This window comes from Ruditapes philippinarum, unplaced genomic scaffold, assembly GCF_026571515.1.
Source record: "Ruditapes philippinarum isolate M1 unplaced genomic scaffold, ASM2657151v2 ctg10760_1_1_1_1, whole genome shotgun sequence".
In the NCBI taxonomy this organism is placed as follows: domain Eukaryota; kingdom Metazoa; phylum Mollusca; class Bivalvia; order Venerida; family Veneridae; genus Ruditapes; species Ruditapes philippinarum.
The window spans coordinates 35,696-55,888 of NW_026857256.1; the positions used below are offsets into that span (position 1 = coordinate 35,696).

General features: G+C 30.5%; 2 protein-coding genes across 2 annotated transcripts; both read right to left on the reverse strand.

Annotated features, from left to right (window-relative positions):
* Positions 1 to 687: 687 nt before the first annotated feature.
* LOC132749202 (uncharacterized) lies at positions 688 to 3,131 on the reverse strand. The gene has a single exon (XM_060738919.1). The coding sequence runs from the start codon at positions 3,091 to 3,093 to the stop codon at positions 1,279 to 1,281; it is 1,815 nt and encodes a 604-aa protein (XP_060594902.1). The 5' UTR covers positions 3,094 to 3,131; the 3' UTR covers positions 688 to 1,278.
* Positions 3,132 to 11,480: 8,349 nt separating this feature from the next.
* Positions 11,481 to 15,081, reverse strand: LOC132749206 (uncharacterized). Its single transcript, XM_060738922.1, has 2 exons — positions 14,943 to 15,081; positions 11,481 to 13,851 (listed from the first exon to the last, which is right to left on the reverse strand). The coding sequence occupies exon 2, from the start codon at positions 13,848 to 13,850 to the stop codon at positions 11,736 to 11,738; it is 2,115 nt and encodes a 704-aa protein (XP_060594905.1). The 5' UTR covers position 13,851; positions 14,943 to 15,081; the 3' UTR covers positions 11,481 to 11,735.
* Positions 15,082 to 20,193: the final 5,112 nt, after the last annotated feature.

Here is a 20,193-nt window from a genome sequence, read left to right on the forward strand (position 1 = left end):
TCTACAGTAGTCTGAGACTCGGGTCCTAAATACTGTGGCATTTCCGTTAATTTAAGCCAGTGCTTTACACATTCAGACATGTATGTTACACTAATTGGAAGGCGTCAGCATTCACTAAGGGCGGAGAAACTTGCAACGTTTTGATTTAAACATGCTATCCTTTTGCAAAATGATATATGCACATTTTCGATCTGTCGACATGTGTTATATCCTCAAATCTCTGATGAGTATGTCAAAATGGGTTTAACCATAGCATAGAATAGTTTGAAAGCATCATTAACTTTAAAATAACCAAAATGTTTCTGGTAAGAAATAACATTTACAGCCTTGGTCGCCTGTATGGCTAGTACATCTTTTCTTTTAGTCCATGAACGCTTGTAGTTGTTTCAGGACAATAGTTAATATCAAATATGTGACTATTCATTCGTTGGGAACATTTTTGACTAGTTGTCTAACATATTGTTTTAAACATTTTTACATGTAATCATGTATATAACATCACCTGAATAACATGACATTCAGATGAGTTGCTAGTACTTGTAAATGAATTAGATTTATCGACTTTTAAAAAATGGGTACAGCGACGTTACATTTTGATACTCTGCAAATTTGAGGTACACTCTTCAGTTTAAAGTGAAGTAATTAATATATCTTGAATATTCTTTGGTCGTGTATATGCAATGATAGGTTTATAAGTATGCAGTTAACTAGCACTCTCATGTTCAGAATAGTTATAAAAATTCCAGTATTGGTTTAATATTTTACCAATATTAGGCAAGGATGGATTGTCGGTCCTCACAAATGGAATTACTGTATTCCTATTTTTCATAAGTTGAAAGAGCCCCTTGCATTGTTAAAGAAACCGCCTTTTTAAATGTTTCATTTGAATATTTGCAGGATAATTACGGGCTTCAAAATAATCACTGTTTTTTGACCAATTCCGTTCTAAAAACCTTCGTCAACTGAAGTTCTGGCCTATAGCGTCAAGCTTGACTAAACGGAATACCCAGTTGCAAGAAATAGGGTGACATGATGAAAGATCTATATACTGAAAACTGTAAGTATCTATTTCATGAACACTACCATGCAGAGTGCCATTATTACCCTTTTACAATGTTAAAATCTAAAAATGGTATTGTTTCTTTAGAAAAACAATATGTAAATTTTATATTGTCATGACAATTATTAAGTATATCAATAAATTGTGATAAATATTTTTCAGAATTATTCCAGATAAAAAAAATCATGCAATGCAGATCTGAAATGATAAGAAATGTTTTACATGTATCCCATTATTAAATCATACACTTTAATGTTATCAGCACATTGACTCAAATTCAATCTGTTTTTATTCCGGCAGTATGCCAAACCTGATGGACACATTATTCCTTGGTCTATACCCAGCAGTATCTTCGCCATGGTCAGGTCAGGTGATAATTGATGTATATTGTGTGACTGAACTCCGCATACAAACACTTTTCCATACTGATCTACAGTCAGCTGATATGGACTTTCCAGCTGACCATCATTGTAAATGGCCTTTACATCCCCATCAAAAGTTAAACCTAATACACAGTTTTCCTTAAAGTCAGATACATATATAATCATGCTGTCTGCGCTGATTGTTATGTAATGAGGATGAACAAACAGACATTTCCCATGATGATCTCTATCAAATATTTTCAGTACTTTACCAGACATGTCAAGTATCTTCACTGCAGATGGATTGGTTATGTAAGATACTAAAAGCTTGTTGTTACTATAGGCAACACCACAGCACAGCTCTCCTACTTTTATATCTTCAGTGTTGGTCACTGTCATGCACTTAGAGAATGTTATCAGTCTTATTAATCCAAATTTAGGAAATGTGACAACAGCTTTGTAATTGTCAACTTTAGCAACAGCCCAAGGGTTAAAAGACAGGTCTATTGTATCATATGATGAAGTGTTGACTGACATATCCTTGAATATAGCAAGGTTTGAAGATTTATAGTTACTTATCAGAAGACAGTTTTCTGATAATAAGCATAAAGATGACCAGGAGTCAAATGTGCCTTTAATATCTGTGTTATACCTTGCAGTTCTTTGTACTTCAGACTCATGTATTTCTTGAAAAGTGAAAAATTTATCACAGTGTTGTAAATCTGTTATATTCTGTACAGAAGCGGTGCATTCAACCTTGTAATAATGAATTGAAATGTTTTTACTTAGTTTATCTGCATCTGGTTTTAATTGTTCAATGATTTCTTCTCCCTTCTTCATAGCAACAAACAGTTGACATCTTCGATCTCTTTTTTGATGATTAACCAACTCTGCTGATATGGTGTTTAGTTTTGTTCTCATTTTTAATGTTTCTTCAGCAATTGTTTTCAAAATCTTCTCATCGTTCTTTTTTATGATTTCAATTTTCTTCTTTATTTCATTTTCCTCATCATTTAATAACTTTTCTAATTTCCTTTGATTTTCACTTAATTTTTCAATTTTCTCTTTTTTCTCTTGTTTAAGTATTTTTACTGTTTCTTCTATTCTCTTTCCTAAGTGTTGAATTACTTCTTCCTTATGTTTTACAAACGCTAACAGTATTTCTGTTTTCTTTTTCATAACTGTACCTAATATCATTGTTTCTTGTGAAGCAACCTCCTCCATGCTTATGTTCATGTGTTCGTCTGTATTTTCCAAATCTTCCATTAACTCATCAAGATTTTCATTAAGTTCTTTGATCTCTTGACTGTTTTCAATCCCGGGAACGAGAGCTGGAATATGACTGACCGTTATACAGCTCCCATGGTTTTGAGTCTTGCATTCAGTACAGGCAAATATTTTGCAAGTTTGACAAAAGAACTTGACTAATTCATCTTGATGAACAGAACATTTCTCTTGACAGAAATCCTGTGGCATATTATCCTTATCTTTGATACTATGGGAGAGCATATATCTTTTATGGAACTTCAGACATATACCACACAAGTACACGAAACATTCCTCACAAAATCCCTCAGCAGGAACGTATTGCTTGTCCTGTTTATCACAATGTTCACAAAACAGTTCCTGAACTTCATCAGAGTCCTGCGTAAATGAAGCACTGAAGTCCATACTGGAATGTGCCTGGATTATTTTTTTAAATTTAAAACATGAACAACTACGCATTACCGTCTATCTAGTTGTGTTTAAAATTAGGGAGTATTGATCAATCCAGCGACAGGTTTATTATATTATTCTTAAATAATATGCTTGTATAGAAGGTAGTTATAACTGGTATCTATTGTGATACATATTGATATTGGATTTATAAATAGCAGTTGTTACGATAAAAAAAATTGACCATTTTCCATGTATTTTTCAATTCAAATTAAAAGTTTATTGCGCAAAGCATGTAAATACAATGCATAATGCACAATACAATTCAACATTTCAAGATATGGAGCACAGAGATTACATAAAATGTTTTCAAAAGAGACAATAAGTTGAATTTAAACACGATATCTAGTAATGTTCTTATTTTTTTGTAAATACGTGTTTTATTCTCATTCCTTTAAAACAATGTTAAAATTTGCAATTGTTAAACTTTTAATTAACAGAAATCTATTATAATTATATAATATATAATTATAATAGAAAACACAGTATTTGATGAAGAACTTTTTAATAAAACTCAAATGCTAATTAGATTATATCCTATTATGTTTTCATGCGGGTATGCATGATCGTTAATGATTAATTAATCATTAAATAAGTCAAGATAGATTATGAATAAGTCAAGATGAATTAATATGAATAAGTCAAGATAGATTAATATGAATGATGTCAAAGATTAATATGAATGTCAAAGTATGGTAACATGATTAAATCAAGATATAAAAATATGAATGAGACAAGATAAATTATTATGAATAAGTCAAGATTGATAAATATGAATAAGTCAAGATTGATAAATATGAATAAGTCAAGATAAATTGATATGAATAAGTCCATGTAAATTAATAAAAATAAGTCAAGATAGAGTAATATGAATATGTCAATATAGATTAATAAGAGTAATTCAAGGTAGATTAATATGAATAAGTCAAGATATATTTATATGAATAAGTAAAGATAGTTTAATATGAATAAGTTTAAATGGTTTAATATGAATAAGTTAAGGTAGATAAATATGAATAAGTTAAGATTGATTTATATGAATAAGTATAGATAGTTTAATATAAACAAGTCAAAATAGTTTAATGTGAAAGGTCAAAATTAATGACATGTAACCAGACTATTATAAAAACGATTTAGAATGGAACAAAACCGAGGTTATAATTTTGATTATTCAAATTATGGTAAATAAAGGTTTGACACCGGAAAGTAGTTCATGGTTATTTTGTGCCCTTATGTCCTTTTCCTACTTTGCTTCTATCATAGTATCCTGCACTGAGAGAAAATGGAGCACTCTACTAATTGGTCAGATCTTGGTTTAAGAAAATACCAAATTTATTTAACCTGTAATAGGGAATGCAGCTTACTTAAAAGTTTGTAGTATATTCTCTAATTCAAATGAGACAAATTGTTTTGGAATTTACTTGATTTCATGAATGTCTGCATAGTTTTATCAAAATACCTGTTAAGTATATCTTTAACTGTTAAAATAGATAGTTCTATCCAGGTAACTCCGATGAGTGAGCGATGTATAATTTCAGATAGGGCACCAAATCAAATATCAAAATGTTATGTTTTAACTTTTCGGAAAATGCATATTAGTTTGTACATGTCATAAAATAGAGAAAACATTCTATATGCTGGACATCAAGACTTGGAAGGACCAGTTTGTTTATGATTGTGATGTAAGGATAATTTTACCAGTTCAATAAAAAAATATAATTTGATCACACAATGATGATTATTTCCCATATTGGCCCTTTTGCGTCCTATTTTGGTTTTGGTTGGATGTCTTCTTGGTACTAATTGCCGATTAGACAACTTTGCATACCAACGAAACAGACGTCTGGCGTTTGTTTTTTGTTTCTTTCTGTTTTTTTGTTTTTTTGTTTTTGTTTTTTTTCCTTTTTGTTGCTAAATATCAGTTTGAAGGACGCAAAATAACAAATATGTCCTGCAAAAAAAATCAAATATAAATATAAAAAAGTTTTATGGTAGATATATAACGTACTTGTTCATTTTACATATTTTAAAATTAATAAAAAGAGCTTGAAATCATCACCAATATGTTGTCAATATAGCCTCTAGATAGTCACGAAATGCCAATATATCGCTTCCTTTTTCAAAAATTTTCTCGGGGTTGCATGCCCCCGAACCCTCCTAGTTAATAAGTGCATATCAAAAAGCTCAGTTACGCCCCTGTATATAACCTTTATTTCATCAATTACCACTCTAAATTGTATTGTTATAATTGACTACATTTTGAAATCTTTCCATTACTATACTATTTTATTATTGAATATTGGAGATTTAACTGAAAATAGAAACATTTTTTTTATTTTAAAAAAAAACCCTTTTTTAATAAATGATTATGTATTTAAATGTCCTGTAACATAATTGTTTATGGCTTTATATCATAAAAATGATGCTCAAATTAAGATTTATCAATTTTGTAAGCTCCAAAAAGCATTATTTATAAAGATATTGTCGAATTTAACATTTCATGTAAATGAAGGGAGGTAATAAAAAATTATTTTCTATAAAGTCTAAGTCAAATTGTTCAATAAAAAATGAATGCATAAATATTAAGGATTACATATAATATGTACATATATTTGCAGTAAATATTTAACATATTCTTCGATGTTTGAAAAATGTTTTATAAGCATAATACTATAATTATATATATAATTTCACTTAAGAATACTGCCTAGCAAGTTGTGTTTAAAAGGGTCAAATTAGGAAGTATAGAGCTATCTACTGACATACTTATCATACTTGTTAAAAATGTGTGTAGTAGAATCGGTAGTTAACTCGTATCTATTTGCTTTATTATGTTATTGTTAATGGATTTATAAAAAGCAATGTTAACAAAAACTACTAAATGGTCTCAAGATTATAAACGCATGTCAAAGTATATATACCCTATTTAACTTTGCAACATGTTTTGACTCATTTTTGTCATGTAATATTTATTACATGAAAAAATGAGAAATGTAACGTTCTCTTCTTTTTGTAATATATTGTAATTTGTGTATACTTTCTCAAACTTAGCCTTTACTTAATTTCCAGTACACAATCATATAATTTGAGATCACTATTAAACATTTATTTTAAAGTATTTTTAGTATAAAAAATATCACAGAAAACCCAGTATTGTCTGAATTACTTTAATAAAGCTCAAATGTTTAATTAGATTGTTAATGATTATGTACAAGTCTATAAAGGTTATAAATATGTCAAGATAGATTATGAATAAGTAGAGATAGGTTATGAATAAGTCAAGATAGAATATGAATATGTCAAGAAACATTATTATGTTTACTATCTTTATCATACACATCATGTTTATCATTTACATATTACGTTTATGATGTTACACATGTTTAACAAATCAATCAAGTTTATTATATTATGGTGAAATTAATATTTAATTTATTATACTGTCATATAAAAACGTTTAACATTCAGACCAATTCAATATTTTGTTGAAAACTTCCAACATACACTACTAGACTTACCTTCCAAAATTCCATTTTATTTAGTTCGGCCCATTGTTTTCTCGTTTAGGGCACATGCATTTTTTTTTACTTGGGGACCATATGCCGCTTTACATGGAATAGCACTAACGTGTCGCATTGAAGATTCCATGATAACCGCCATATGAACAAATCTGCGGATGTTTCAAAATTCTAAATGTTACCAGTTCATGTTAAATGTTGAATTCTTCTTAAGCCGATGCTAGGGGGCGTGGACGGTTGTTTGCACTTGACAGTACCGTCCATGAACAGGCTCAATCAAACCGAGCCTGCAACATTTTCAATTTTGACGTGTTGTGCTTTCTTTAGGGATTATTATTTCTCTCTATTTTACAAAGCTTATAAAAAATATAAAGAATGGTAAAAATGCAATAAAACAAACTGAAGACATTTTATTTGAAGAATAAATGGCCTTTCATTTCAGATTTAGAGTACTATTTACAATGAGCTATAAACTAGACACAAAAGAAAGTTGTTCAAACAACATTTTAATACCCTTCACACTTTTCCATTACCGAACTGATAGGGCAATAACATTGATATTTGCACAGCATAAAAAAGAAACATTCTTGACTTAACTCATAATCTATCTTGACATATTTATTACCTATTTTTCTTTAATCATAACATATCTTGACCTTTTCATGTATATGATAAACATAATGCATTAAATAAATATGAATACAATAAACATGTGTATGATAAATATTATATAAACATAATATATATGCTAAGAATGATGCATTTATGAATATGATAAAACATGATGTGTAAGTTTTATACTTGATGAGATTTATTGTTTATGTTTACCTAAACATCAAAAATAAAACACCATTCGGTATTTCCTTTCCTTTTTGCACAATATTGTGACCAAATATCAGAAAAGTAAGGATATAAAGCATCATTGAAAAACATCTCCTATAACAGTTGAATGAGAGTTACCTCACCTGATTGCAAAAGGCGCTAAGGGGGCAAAGGGATAGTATATAAATTGAGTAGTTGTCTTAAGTAACCAATAAGCTAAACAATCAAAGGGAAGTAACTTGTTATTAATATACCCAATCAAAGGGAAGTAACTTGTGATATTGAATGCCAGTCTTTTGAGGTTAACCCAATCAGAGGGATGTAAATCTTGATATTGAAAGTCATTCTCTGAATATTACCTCAAGCAAATAGATGATATTCTTAATATTAAACTGCAGTAGTTTAAAATAAATATCCTGCCATATATTTGTAAAATAAAATGTATCAAAACTGTTAAATTTTAGAATGTCGCACAAAATCAAGGGGAAGTCATTACTTAAATGAATTTTAGTTCATATAGTGAGTCTTCCCCGAAAAGGTGCAAGTATGCGGATATAATCTATAGAACAAATGTATTTTCCTTTGGAATTTCTAAGCATATCAAACTTGACCGATTATGCACTGGTCCTGGATATACTGGTGAGGTCGAAAAGCTAGCTTACGGAACGTCGGTGGTTCTACTCAGGTGCCCGTTCGTGCCTGAAATTTATTAAATGCACGTAAGGGCATATGAGGTCTTCCTCCACCAGTAAAGCTAGAGCGTCGCGATATGACCTATTTTGTGTCGATGTGACGTAAAACCCAAAACAAACAAAGGTCGAAAAGAAAGCCTGTCGGAATTTGCTTACAATGAAGCGATGTTTTATATATATCCCAGCATTGTGATCTTGAGTTTTGAGTTTTGTACACCTACACTAAGGGTGTGGAGGTCAAACACCATAAAATCCAAATATATTGTATACTTGCCAATTCCACATAAAAGTATCATATATATAAATACAACTTAATATACTCTGTTTTGAACATCAGTCTAACGTACATTGTTCATGTCCGCACCTACCCTAAAAATAGCATTGTACATGTATCTTATTGCATTCATTTCCCCATGTATACAAATGTCAAATTTATGCTTCAATATAAACTACAAAATATGCAATATGTACAAAAAAATTTCGGCTTATACTCCATTTACAAAATCTTTCGGCAGATTTTGCCGTGCCTGTTCTTTGTTTTGTAGTTTTCACGTGCCTGTTATTTTCCGGAGGTATACGATAAACTTAATCACTCTTTCGGTTCTTCCGAAGTGAAGTGTCAACAATGGAATGGTGTTTTCTCATTCTTATTATTATTATAATTATAATTAGTTTGTTTTGTTTTTTTTTGTTTTGTTTTTTTGTTGTAAACTCTGAATCGAACATCAAAAATCAAAGCATTCTGTACCATTGGAACGTAAAGATGGTGAATTTAGTTCTTTGTATTTGAAAAACCTTGTTGAATTGTAGTTTTGGTGAAGCATATTTAGGGCTGAATGGACTGTTTCATCATAAAAGAGTTGCTACTACCTAAAATTTTTATTTAAACAGCAATCAAGATTTAAAACAAATACAATTAAAGTAGTATGCTTCGTCTAGAATTCAATTGAAATCTAAATAAGAAACAAAACAAAATGTACATGTATTTATTATTCGAGAATACTTTGTCGTGAAGGAGTTAGTCATACGAAGAATATTACTTTACTAAGATGATATATAACTGTTGCAAGCATTATGCATAAAATTGTTGTGCTTATCTCCCTTAATAATAAATAAGTTTACATAATACATAGAACAAATAATTATTCATAGTTTTACTTGACACAAGTGTTTCTGCATTATAGGCCATCTACAAAAAATGGTTAAATTTTGGGCATATTGATTAGAAATGATATTCTACTGTTACCAAGTATAACGAAGAATTCCGTCACTACTAATCTTCTCTTGGAATATTACCGTGCTTTCTTTTTTGTATGTTCAGATTATTAGCTGACAGTCTGAATTTTTGTCGAGTTATCCTTTAAATATCTTTTTATAACGCTTAAATATTTTTCTGATTTTAACTCGTATTTGTAAAGTGAAAGTCTACTAGAAATATTGATGTTTGAATACCAACTTTGTACATATGTTAATTATAGTCTTAGCTTGATTTTATATAATAATTATATCACTGTTTATATTATGTAGTTGAATCCAAACATCAAGGCATGATTTACCATATATTTTTTTTGATTAGCTCAATTTTTCCGTCGTATGAGATTTCTTAATCTACATCTTCTTTGAGCACATTGTAGGCTTTCTCCAAGGATGGAATTATTGTGTGACTTAAATTTAAACATCATAATTTTACGGTACCAAGGATATCTTCTTCTTTCTCAATGTAATGACTGTCGGAGGAATCAACAATGTACCACAATCACAATTATCCTTCCACTTCAACCCCATTTTTAAAGACGGATCCTAACAATTTATCGAACAGTTTATAAATATTGTTTACCTTTACATGAAAATTGCAGACTTCGGTTACTCAATTCTTAACACTTAATAGTGCTGGCATCAATGATCCCGAAAGACCAGAAAAATATAACAACACTGAAGTGAAGTACGGGACAACTTTTTACACGGCACTAATCCTACTGTTTAAAGGTTATAGAATGTTAAGCTTGATGTTTTTGTGTCCGATAGGCCTACTTGTGCTTTATTTTTAAAGGAGCACACATATAGATATCTAATAAGGAAAGTAAAGTTAAACGTCCCATGCAATTCTGGCTGTTTAAATATCTTTATGAAAATAGTTTAGTTTATATTGTGTCCATGTTTGACGATACATAGTTGAATCGTAATCTAAAAAAAAAATCACAACAAAGATATTAACTACGGCAATGATGGCATTCAATTATTCTATCACAGCTAGGCTGTTAATACTTTCACATCTGTCCAGTAAGCGTCATATATCATGTATCATGTATTGTATTAAAATGTTCACCAATTTCTGTTTCATAGCTTGATTTATTTCCGGTAGTTTCCACTGTCTTAATTCCTGTTTTCTTGTCAATTAGTTAAAAAGTTATCTTTTCCTTTAAGTATGTGCTATGTATATATGTAAAACCCCGTTAACCCAACTTCATTATACAGGGGCTGTATTTTTTCATTTACATCTTAAAAGTCATGTTACACATTTTTTATGGTTTTATATCATAGATATGATGTTCAAATTAAGATTTATCAATATTGTAAGTTCCAAAAAGCATTATTTATAAAGATATTACAGAATTTAACATTTCATGCAAATAAAAGAGGTAATAAGAAATTTATTTTCTATAAAGTTTAAGTCAAATTTTTCATACGAAATGAATGCATATATTTTAATGATTACATATAATGTGCGCAAATATTCGCAGTACATATTTTACTTATTCTTCGATGTTTGAAAATTGTTTTATAAGCATAATTATATACATATATAAAAGTGTGGTAACAACCTCGATTACAACATACAGGATCTTTAAATGTGTTGATTCATTGCCAATGACAATATGACAATATATGTATGTTTACTTTCATAACAATTGTTTGTTTATTTTTGTTTCTCATTTATTTATTTAATCTTTTGTTCATATTGGATACTAGCTTATGTTTTGTACTGTTAAAAATAACCGACTATAGATATAGTATGTCTTACTATTGCACTGGGCTCTCTTTGCTTATGCAGGGACCTATTCGTCCCATCTCATTGATGTTTAATAAATTGTAAAGAAATGTTCTTTTAAATAAATTATATGATTCCCCAAACCCCTATTTATTGGGCACCTCCATAAAATTCTTATTACTTATGCCCGTTACCGGTTTACCGCCAGGAGTATAAAATCAGTATAAAATAAGTTGAATTTTATCTCACTTGTCTTATTTTGGAATCATCAATACTTTAATATGTCATAAAAAAACAATAAAGCATACATTTCTTAAATTTTATCTTTTTTTAACAAGCTAGACATTATTTAACAGTAGAAAACTAAGTTATTTCATTTGCAACAAAACAACAATAGTAAAGTTTCATTTTTCTCCAAAATTTATAAACAACATTCAGAAATAGTTATAATTGCCTTTGTATTTGATATTTGTCTCATCCGAAAGACCCACCATATCACTGTCCATGTAAGATCTAGATCTGTTATAGTCAAAATCGACTACATGTACAGAAGACGGTAGAAAGAAAGTTAATCCGTTACATTTGGGAAACACACTTTGCAAGTAAACGACAGATATGAATTTTTGCTGCATTGTTTCTTTCTCTTTGTTGAATAGAAAGCATGTAACACTGCAATGCTTCATTGTACTTGTTTTCCTGTTCCATGCACTGACCAAGCAAATTCAGAGTTGTTTCCCTGTGACCAAAGTTACCACCTTGCACGATAATTCTCATGAGGTTATTCAGTGCTCGTTGTTGATCCTGGTATCTATGGAGCTGACCGTATGTCTTGTACTGTAAAAAGTAGAGATAAGGCAGGGAGTCAACTACAGCATAATTCATCCATTGTCTTTCTTCTCTACTTCTGTGTAGCATGTCATCTCTTGTAGATCTCATCATTTCATACTGTAGTTCATGAGGAACACAGTTGACTTCTGTCTGCAAGAATCTAACACAAAATGATACGACATGGAATATGCAATTTTCATTCTGTTCGCAACATGTTCTTTTAAATTCTGCAGACGACCGACTTTTCCATGGACAAGGCCAACAGCTACATACGGCTTCAACCACATCAGAGTTGTACCGACTTTCCGTTTGTCTCAGAATGAACTCTGTTCTATCCATATCACCTACACAGTAGAATACAGATGCTAGTTTCAGTCGACCAGATGTGACATCTGAGTCCAAACCTAATGAGAGATACATAAGTGATGAATACGGAACTTGATTATTCTGTGAAATACTTGAAGAGATAATAATAGAACCAAGTGTTGAAAAAAGAACTTGCATCAGACAACAGCTTGCAAACTGTTCCAGTCTGTTTCCAAAAACGCTGTAGTTTGCTAGTTTTATAATTACCTGTTTCGAACTTTCTATGTAACTATTTGACAAGTGCATTGTGTATTCAAGAATTGCTAGCTGGCTTCTACTTATCCCTTTCGCTAAATTTAGGAGTAGCACACTCGAACATTCTTCATTTATATCACAAGAATGAAGGATCATATGGGCTATCAAAGGGATTTGGTTGAGTTTGACCTGTAGTCTATAACCCAGATCATCAATGGTAATTCGAAGCAAACATCTAGCATCATCTTGTATTGTGTCGCCTATTTTCCGCAACAGGTTGTGTTTTTCTTCGTTTGTAAATTGTCCGGCCATTAGATTGTTTTCAGAAATGATGAAATGCGGGCAAGTTTCGTTTTCAACATAGCAATGCAATTTAAGCAAGCAATATGTTAAACATGTAAACAGATTTTTCTTTTCCCAAATGTTTGGTTCTGCATTTTCTATACAGTGTAACATTGCAGTTTTACACATAAAACTAGACATAGCACTTTCCTTCCGAGGATCCAGAAAACTTTTTAAGATCATTTTCATTAAAACATAACACTGTAATTGTGTTATATTAAGATAAAACATTAAGCATCTTTCTCCTAATGATGTTGATATTCTCCATTCTAGTTCCGGGTAAGTACTAATCTTACTGCTAGCACCAACGACAAAACATTCATTGTCAGCAACATATCTTTTTATTGCTGGCGATAGCAAACTTCCTATACTTTGTCTTTCTAAGAATTGCGATGCTGATTGCGGCCATGAATTACAAGGAAAAGCATACACAATGTCAGTGTCAGTGTATTCTTCACCACCAGGTACGGCATTAGAAGGCCCGTGACGCTCGGCATCTTCACGAATGCCACTCAATAATGTATTTCTCAACAATATCCTTCCAACACCATCTCTTATGTAATCTTCACTTGGAATGCTTGTTTCAAAAAGAGGTAAATCAGATCGAAGTAGTTGTAGAAAACAATATCCAGATGTTACATTTTCATTTTGTATCATCAGAAGATTGATTTTACTTTGTTTCCATTCGGACCAGTCCTGCATCACATTAAAATCATACTGTACTATAACCGTGTCAAAATCTGAATCAAGTCCTATAGTAGTTGTGCCTTCAGACTGACTTCCAAGGTAATGTACAGTTGCGTTTTTACAAGTTGATCTAACTGTGACAGTATTAATACTCGCCATCAGCATGTTTACTCTTCTTCTTTTCATCACCATTTCTTCATTAACACCAACATCCTCCAATACCTCAGATAGCTTCAGTGACAATGTGTTACTATATTCAGGTGATTGAAACATTCTGAAATGTTAAATTTAAATATTTTCTAGTATTCTTGTCACAATAAGGAAAGAATTATTTTGTCAGAATTATGTGTGTTGCATTCAAATATAAAACTTGCGTAAAAGTTGGCCTTGACATTGACATTAAAGATATACTGTGCTCAAATTCGGTATTAGACAATAATTATTAAACATCTTTTGACTTCAAACAAAGTAGATATGTTACACAATAGATTATCCTAATATCAATATATAGACCGCTAGGCATTTATTCAAATTACACATATTAAGAATGTAATTGCTTTTCTGTGATTAAAATACTTTACTTAAGGATGAGCAAAGTACATCTTTAAAAGTTTGATAAAATGACACTACTCAGGAATATCTTCTTTAGGTAACCAAACTTAAAGTCACTCCCCTCCATATGATAAGATATTCCAAAATCTCTCTTCAAAAGCATAAAATTGATGAAACTGTAATTCTTTTATCCGGTTACTTCTAGTACCACAGATCAGTTTAAGGTGGCTTATCAAAATTGTTCAGATAAACAGGCCTGATCAGATGATTGTTTATTTGAGAATAAATCAAATGCAATAGGTTTAAGTTGTAAGCTGTGTTTCAATGACCACTTAAGAGAATGCAAAAGAAACATAAATGAATAATAGATCAATTGATTCATTAAAATATCGACACGATGCAAGTATTTTACCAAAGTATTTGATCGAACAAGTTTAAAAAAGGTCTAAAGTACGCACAAGTTTTACTTTCTATTTCGATTTCAAAAAAAAGAAAGTAGAAAAAGAAAATAAAGACACAGATACATTTCTTAAACATTAATTACATTGCCAAGTATTATATAGAAAATGAATAAAATTTTCACAATATATATAACAGTAAAAGAAATTACTTTGTATTAATAACATTCAATGGAAAATTATTCTAAATATAAGTACATGTATGATTCATCAAAACCTTGTGTATCAAGTCATCTGAAACGATACATTTACGTCTTACTTTAACATATATCAAATAACATTAAATGATAACAAATCAGAAATTACAGTTTACGTAAATACAAGATGAGAATAAATTAGTATAAAATAAACTTACTTTCAATTATCTTTAGATATGTCTTCAGTAATAAATAAAACCTTCCAAACAAGATTTTTACACAACCCTTGCTAACATTTATTGTAAATTATCCTCTTTCGATTTTAAAACTCCAATCGCAACTTTTCAGTCCTTTCCGTCATACTTCGAAACACATGAATACGTTGTTACGGGTAGTGTCTTCTCTTTCTTTTTTTCTTCTTTTTTTTTTGGGGGGGGGAGATGTATTAGTTTATTTCATTTCATTACATTGTGTAAAAGTCGGTTTAAATCAAGTTTTTGTATAAACAAAATGGTACAAAAAATAATTATTATTTTGTTTTCAGAAATTAATCTGCATTTCAATAAACATTATTATAATGATTCTTGTTTTCCAATGAAAATTATCATAATATTTCGAAACTTCACTTTTTTCACAATTAATCTCAAATAGATACACTGCTTCCTTAGATGACGCCCTCTGTTTCTGTTAACATCAAATCACGATTTAGAACTTATTGATATAATTAATCGGCGAAAAAATCCGAGTTTAAAAGTCCACAGTTTAAATACATTCTGTAATTTCTTGTATTAGTGGTAATACCTTGTTTGTACCAGTGTTCCTGCATTTGTTTACTAGTTGCCGTACCGCAATACTGGCAACACTTTGTTTGTACTAATTAAGGTCATATATTGACTTACCTGTGTTAATGCTTTGCTTGTACTAGTTGTCACACTTTGCCTTTACCAATGTCTATACATGTCTGCCTAAGATCTTACCATAAAAAAATCAGGTTTGTTTATACCCTGTAGCAGAAGTGCTTTAAAATCACTATTGAATTTTGTTTTTCAAATAAAAACTTATGACGGAAAAATTGTGTAAATTTTTCCGTAATCAGTGAGTGCTGTAGCCCTGTTTGAGAAGTTTGCACGTTAAAATCCTTTACGCTGCTTCAAGCTCTCGCAAATCTAATGAGATAAATATACCCAATAATGTGTTGAATGGGGTATGTCTTCATCTAAATGTGGATAATTTACTATACCAATTTCAAAGTCATCTCTTGTATAATAGATTTTCCATGTGATTACTGTAATATGAAGATCCAAAAATAATGTAATAAAATTTCAAGAATTCGTTATTTTTAGTAGCAATTCATTTTGATAAATATTAGACACCATTTGATCGAGATAAGAATTTTTTAAATTAAAAATATCATCATTGTATCGGCAAGTTTTATTTAATGCTACTATAAAATCTTAACCCTTTACCTCATATATACGCGAAACAACGCACTGTCGACCCCCACCCCCCTCTTTTAGTCCTCAAATAGTGAAAAAAATGTCCTATTTGGGCCCAAAACACATGTTTTCGTTAGAGAAATGTTGCTAAAAAAGTGAGCACTTTTTCGGCGCCGCCCCCCATCCAAAAGATACATGAGGGGGTTGCCAGAAGGGGGATGTGCCCCCTTCTGTTGTGGGTGAAGGGGGCGTAAATCCCCCTCATCGCCAAGAAAATTTTGGACTTGTGAGAGGCTAAAAATGACCCCATGTCGATCATAAGGTAACGTGTAACCAACGCTGTAAAGCCTTTGACTCTATCTCAATCCCTTGAGAAGTTGCAGCACTTTGAAATAAATTTTGATGGAAAGAATCAAGGCAAAATAGGATTTTTAGCAATTATGAGATGTCCCCTCGTTGCCACGGTAACAGGAAATTTAAGACTGAGCATGTCGTTACAAAGGCAATGGTCCATTTAACATTTGTGCCAAGTTTGATTAGTATTGAAGCATTTTGCAGTTTGAACTTGTAACAGGAGGCTTTTCAATGAAAACGGCCATTTTTCACAATATGCTCATGAGGGAAAGGGTTAAGAGAGACTCAAAATAAAGTCTCTTTCATAGCAATAAAAACAAAAAGGCGACCTGGGTCGCACAATTACTACCCATAGGAATTCCTATGATCTGTTAAAATAGTGTAGACTCTATTACTAAACCTGACATAAATGTTGTCTTTTTTTTTAAAGTGCTCTACTAACTTCGTCACAGGTCCACGTAGTGTAATGCTTAAAATTCCTATGAATATCTTTTTGTAACGCTTAAATATTTTTCTGACTTGAAAGTGAAAGTCTGCTAGAAATATTTATATTTGAATGCCAACTTTGTACATATCTTATAGGCTTTAAAATTCTGTTTGTAAAGTAAGCCTGCAATAAATGTAACTTTTTCCCGTGCAAAAATTTCTGAATAAGGGAAATTAGTTGAGTAAAGGTATACGATAAACTAAATCGCTTCATTGTTGTTAATGTTGTCTTTATTTGATCTTTGATCTTATTATTATTGTAATTTAGATGTCATTTTACATGACCCTTGATTAGAATAAAAAGTTATTCTTTCAGTCTATCCGGAATAGTGTTTTTTTTCTTTTTGTAAACTGCATCGAATATCAAAAAAACAAAGAATTCAATACCATGTAGATTTGATTAAAGTTTCAAGGGAATGTAAAGTAGATGAATTTATGTCTGAACTTTGAAACACCCTGTTGAACTGTAGTTGTGGTGAAACGTTGAAATGAGCTGTTTTATCATACAAGAATTGCTACTGCCTCATATTTCTTATTTTAAACATTTAAACAGGAATTCGGGTTTAAAACGAATACTTTTAAAGTAGATATTTCGTCTAGGATGCAATAACAAATCTAAATCAGAACGAAAAAATAAACGAGAATATTAATTTATTAAGATGAAATAACTGTTGTAATCATTATGCATAATGCTGTTGCGGTTATCTCCCTTCTGCCAATTCATTACACGTCATAAAACAAATAAGTACATTATTTATTTATTTTTATTTATTTATATACTTTTGCTTGCGTGTTTTGATCTTTTGCATTGTAGGTCATACATGTACAAAATATAAGGTAATATTTTACCATGTTTTTGGCATATTAATGAGAAATGAAATTCTACTGTTACTAAATGTAATGAAGAATTCAACACTATTTATCTTCTCTTAGAATATTATAGTGCTTTCCTTTTTGTAAGCTGATAGTCTGAATTTTTGTCAAAGTTGTCCTATGAATATCTTTTTTGTAACGCTTAGATATTTTTCTGACTTGAAAATGAAAGTCTGCTAGAAATGTTTATATTTGAATGCCAACTCTGTACATATCTTAAAGGCTTAGCTTGATTATATATATTATAATAATATTTAGTTGAATCCAAACATCAGACATAACTTAACATATTTTATTTGATGAACTGAAGTTTTTCGTCTCGTGAAATTTCAATATCTACATCTTCTTAAGGCATATTGTATAGTTTCTATAAGAATGGATTTATCGGGTAACTTAAATCAGGGTCTTTCAAATAGAATGGTCTGGAAACACGCTATGTTAACCCTTCTCGCTACAATTATACATGTCTCGTATAAATCGGTATAGTTTGCTATATAAACAAATTATGTAAGTGTTCAAGAAAAGGGCGAATATTAAATACAAGAGCAAAAATGAAAATTTTAACGACATAACGTTATTTAAAAATCTTTAAACTTTTGAAAAAAGGATAAATAATTCAAGAAATGATGTTTTTTAAAGCCATTTTTGTTAAAAAACATAGACTGTTTGTTCACAATATTTGCCGATAATCGGCGCCATTTTGAAAATGCACCAAATTAAACATCAAATATTTCCAAATTACATCGTGAAATATTATAATATTTTTACATGATCCGATTTAATAACATCTTTCCTCTGTACAATTTCTATTTTGTCATTGAATAATGCATGAATGTAAAAAAGCTCATGAAACTCAGACCTGTCTTCAAATATGAGCAGTAGATTTTTACCTTGACACCGGGAACGAAAAATTTCTAATTTCATTGCAAATCTATAAAATTGTTACTTTTAAAGAAAAACTGATAATATAATGTAGCCAGAGTTAGTTTTTTAGTATTTTTTTTATTGATTTAACAAAAAATTATCTTATAATTTGTTTATTGAATGGTGATGTGCTATGCCATATCACGGTCGGTAGATAACCCAATCACGTGACTCAACCGAGACAGCATTTTTCGTAAAATTGGTCTGTCTCCAGACCATTCTATTTGAAAGACCCTGCTTAAATTTAAACATGTATATAATTGTCATGAATATCTTCTTACTTCTCCATTTAATGATTGGTCGATTATCGAATTCGGAGAAATTAACAATGTACAACAATCACAATTATCCTTACACTTCAGCGCCATTTTTAAGACGGATCCCAACAATTTATTTCACAGTTTACATTTATCTTGAACTTTTTTTAAAGCCTATTGGTTAAATAAACCTGCATGTACTGTTTAAAGGTTATGGCATGTTCAGATTGATGCATTCGTGTCTGATAGGCCTACTTGTGTTACATTTGATTATTTAATGACTATTTGATTATTTATTCAATCGATAATTGTCGGAATCCGAAGTAAATCATACGGATTTTAAAGTATCATGGCAAAACGGTAAAAAAACATGGTTTATGTATAACTTAAAGTTACCGAAGCAACACTTGCCTAACTAGCCTCGGTGATGAGGCGTTTAGTCTCTTAGTTACAAACTGAAGGTTATAGGTTCGAATCTTAATGAAAAATTATTTTTTATGTTCACAGTTTTTTTTGTTGTTTTTTTTTAACTATTTTTTTTCTTTTGCGAAACTTGACTACTACTAAGTTTTTGTGCATGCCAATTAACCTGTAAATTCTAATTTCCTGTAAATTCCTCTATCTTACATTCCTGTTTTGCTTGTAAATTAACTTTACAAAAATGTGGTTATCTTTACCTTGAATTATGTACTATGTATATATGTAAAACCCTGTTACGACAACATCAGTATACGCGACTGTATTTTGTTCATTTTAATTTTAAATGCTTTGATTCATTGCGCCAATGACAATATGATTTAATTTATTTGTATGTATTATGATCATAACAATTGTTTGTTTATTTTTGTTTCTTATTATTTTATCTTTTGTTCATATCGGATACTTGTTTAAAGCTTATGTTTTGTACTGTTACCTTAACTGATTGTAAATAAATGTTGTCTTATTGTCTTACTATAGCACTTTGCTTATGTAGGGGAATAAATTACATGATTCCCCCACCCCATTTATATTAAAATTCCTATTATTTATTCCCTTTACCGCCAGGTGTATAAAAATCTGTAAAATAAGTTGAATTTTATCTCACTTGTCTTATTTTGGAATAATCAATACTTTAATATGTCATAAAAAACAATAAAGCA

What these genes read in the sequence shown, in the direction of transcription:
- LOC132749202 (XM_060738919.1), bottom strand. Translation starts at nt 3,093, where the DNA reads ATGGACTTCAGTGCTTCATTTACGCAGGACTCTGATGAAGTTCAGGAA.
- LOC132749206 (XM_060738922.1), bottom strand. Translation starts at nt 13,850, where the DNA reads ATGTTTCAATCACCTGAATATAGTAACACATTGTCACTGAAGCTATCT.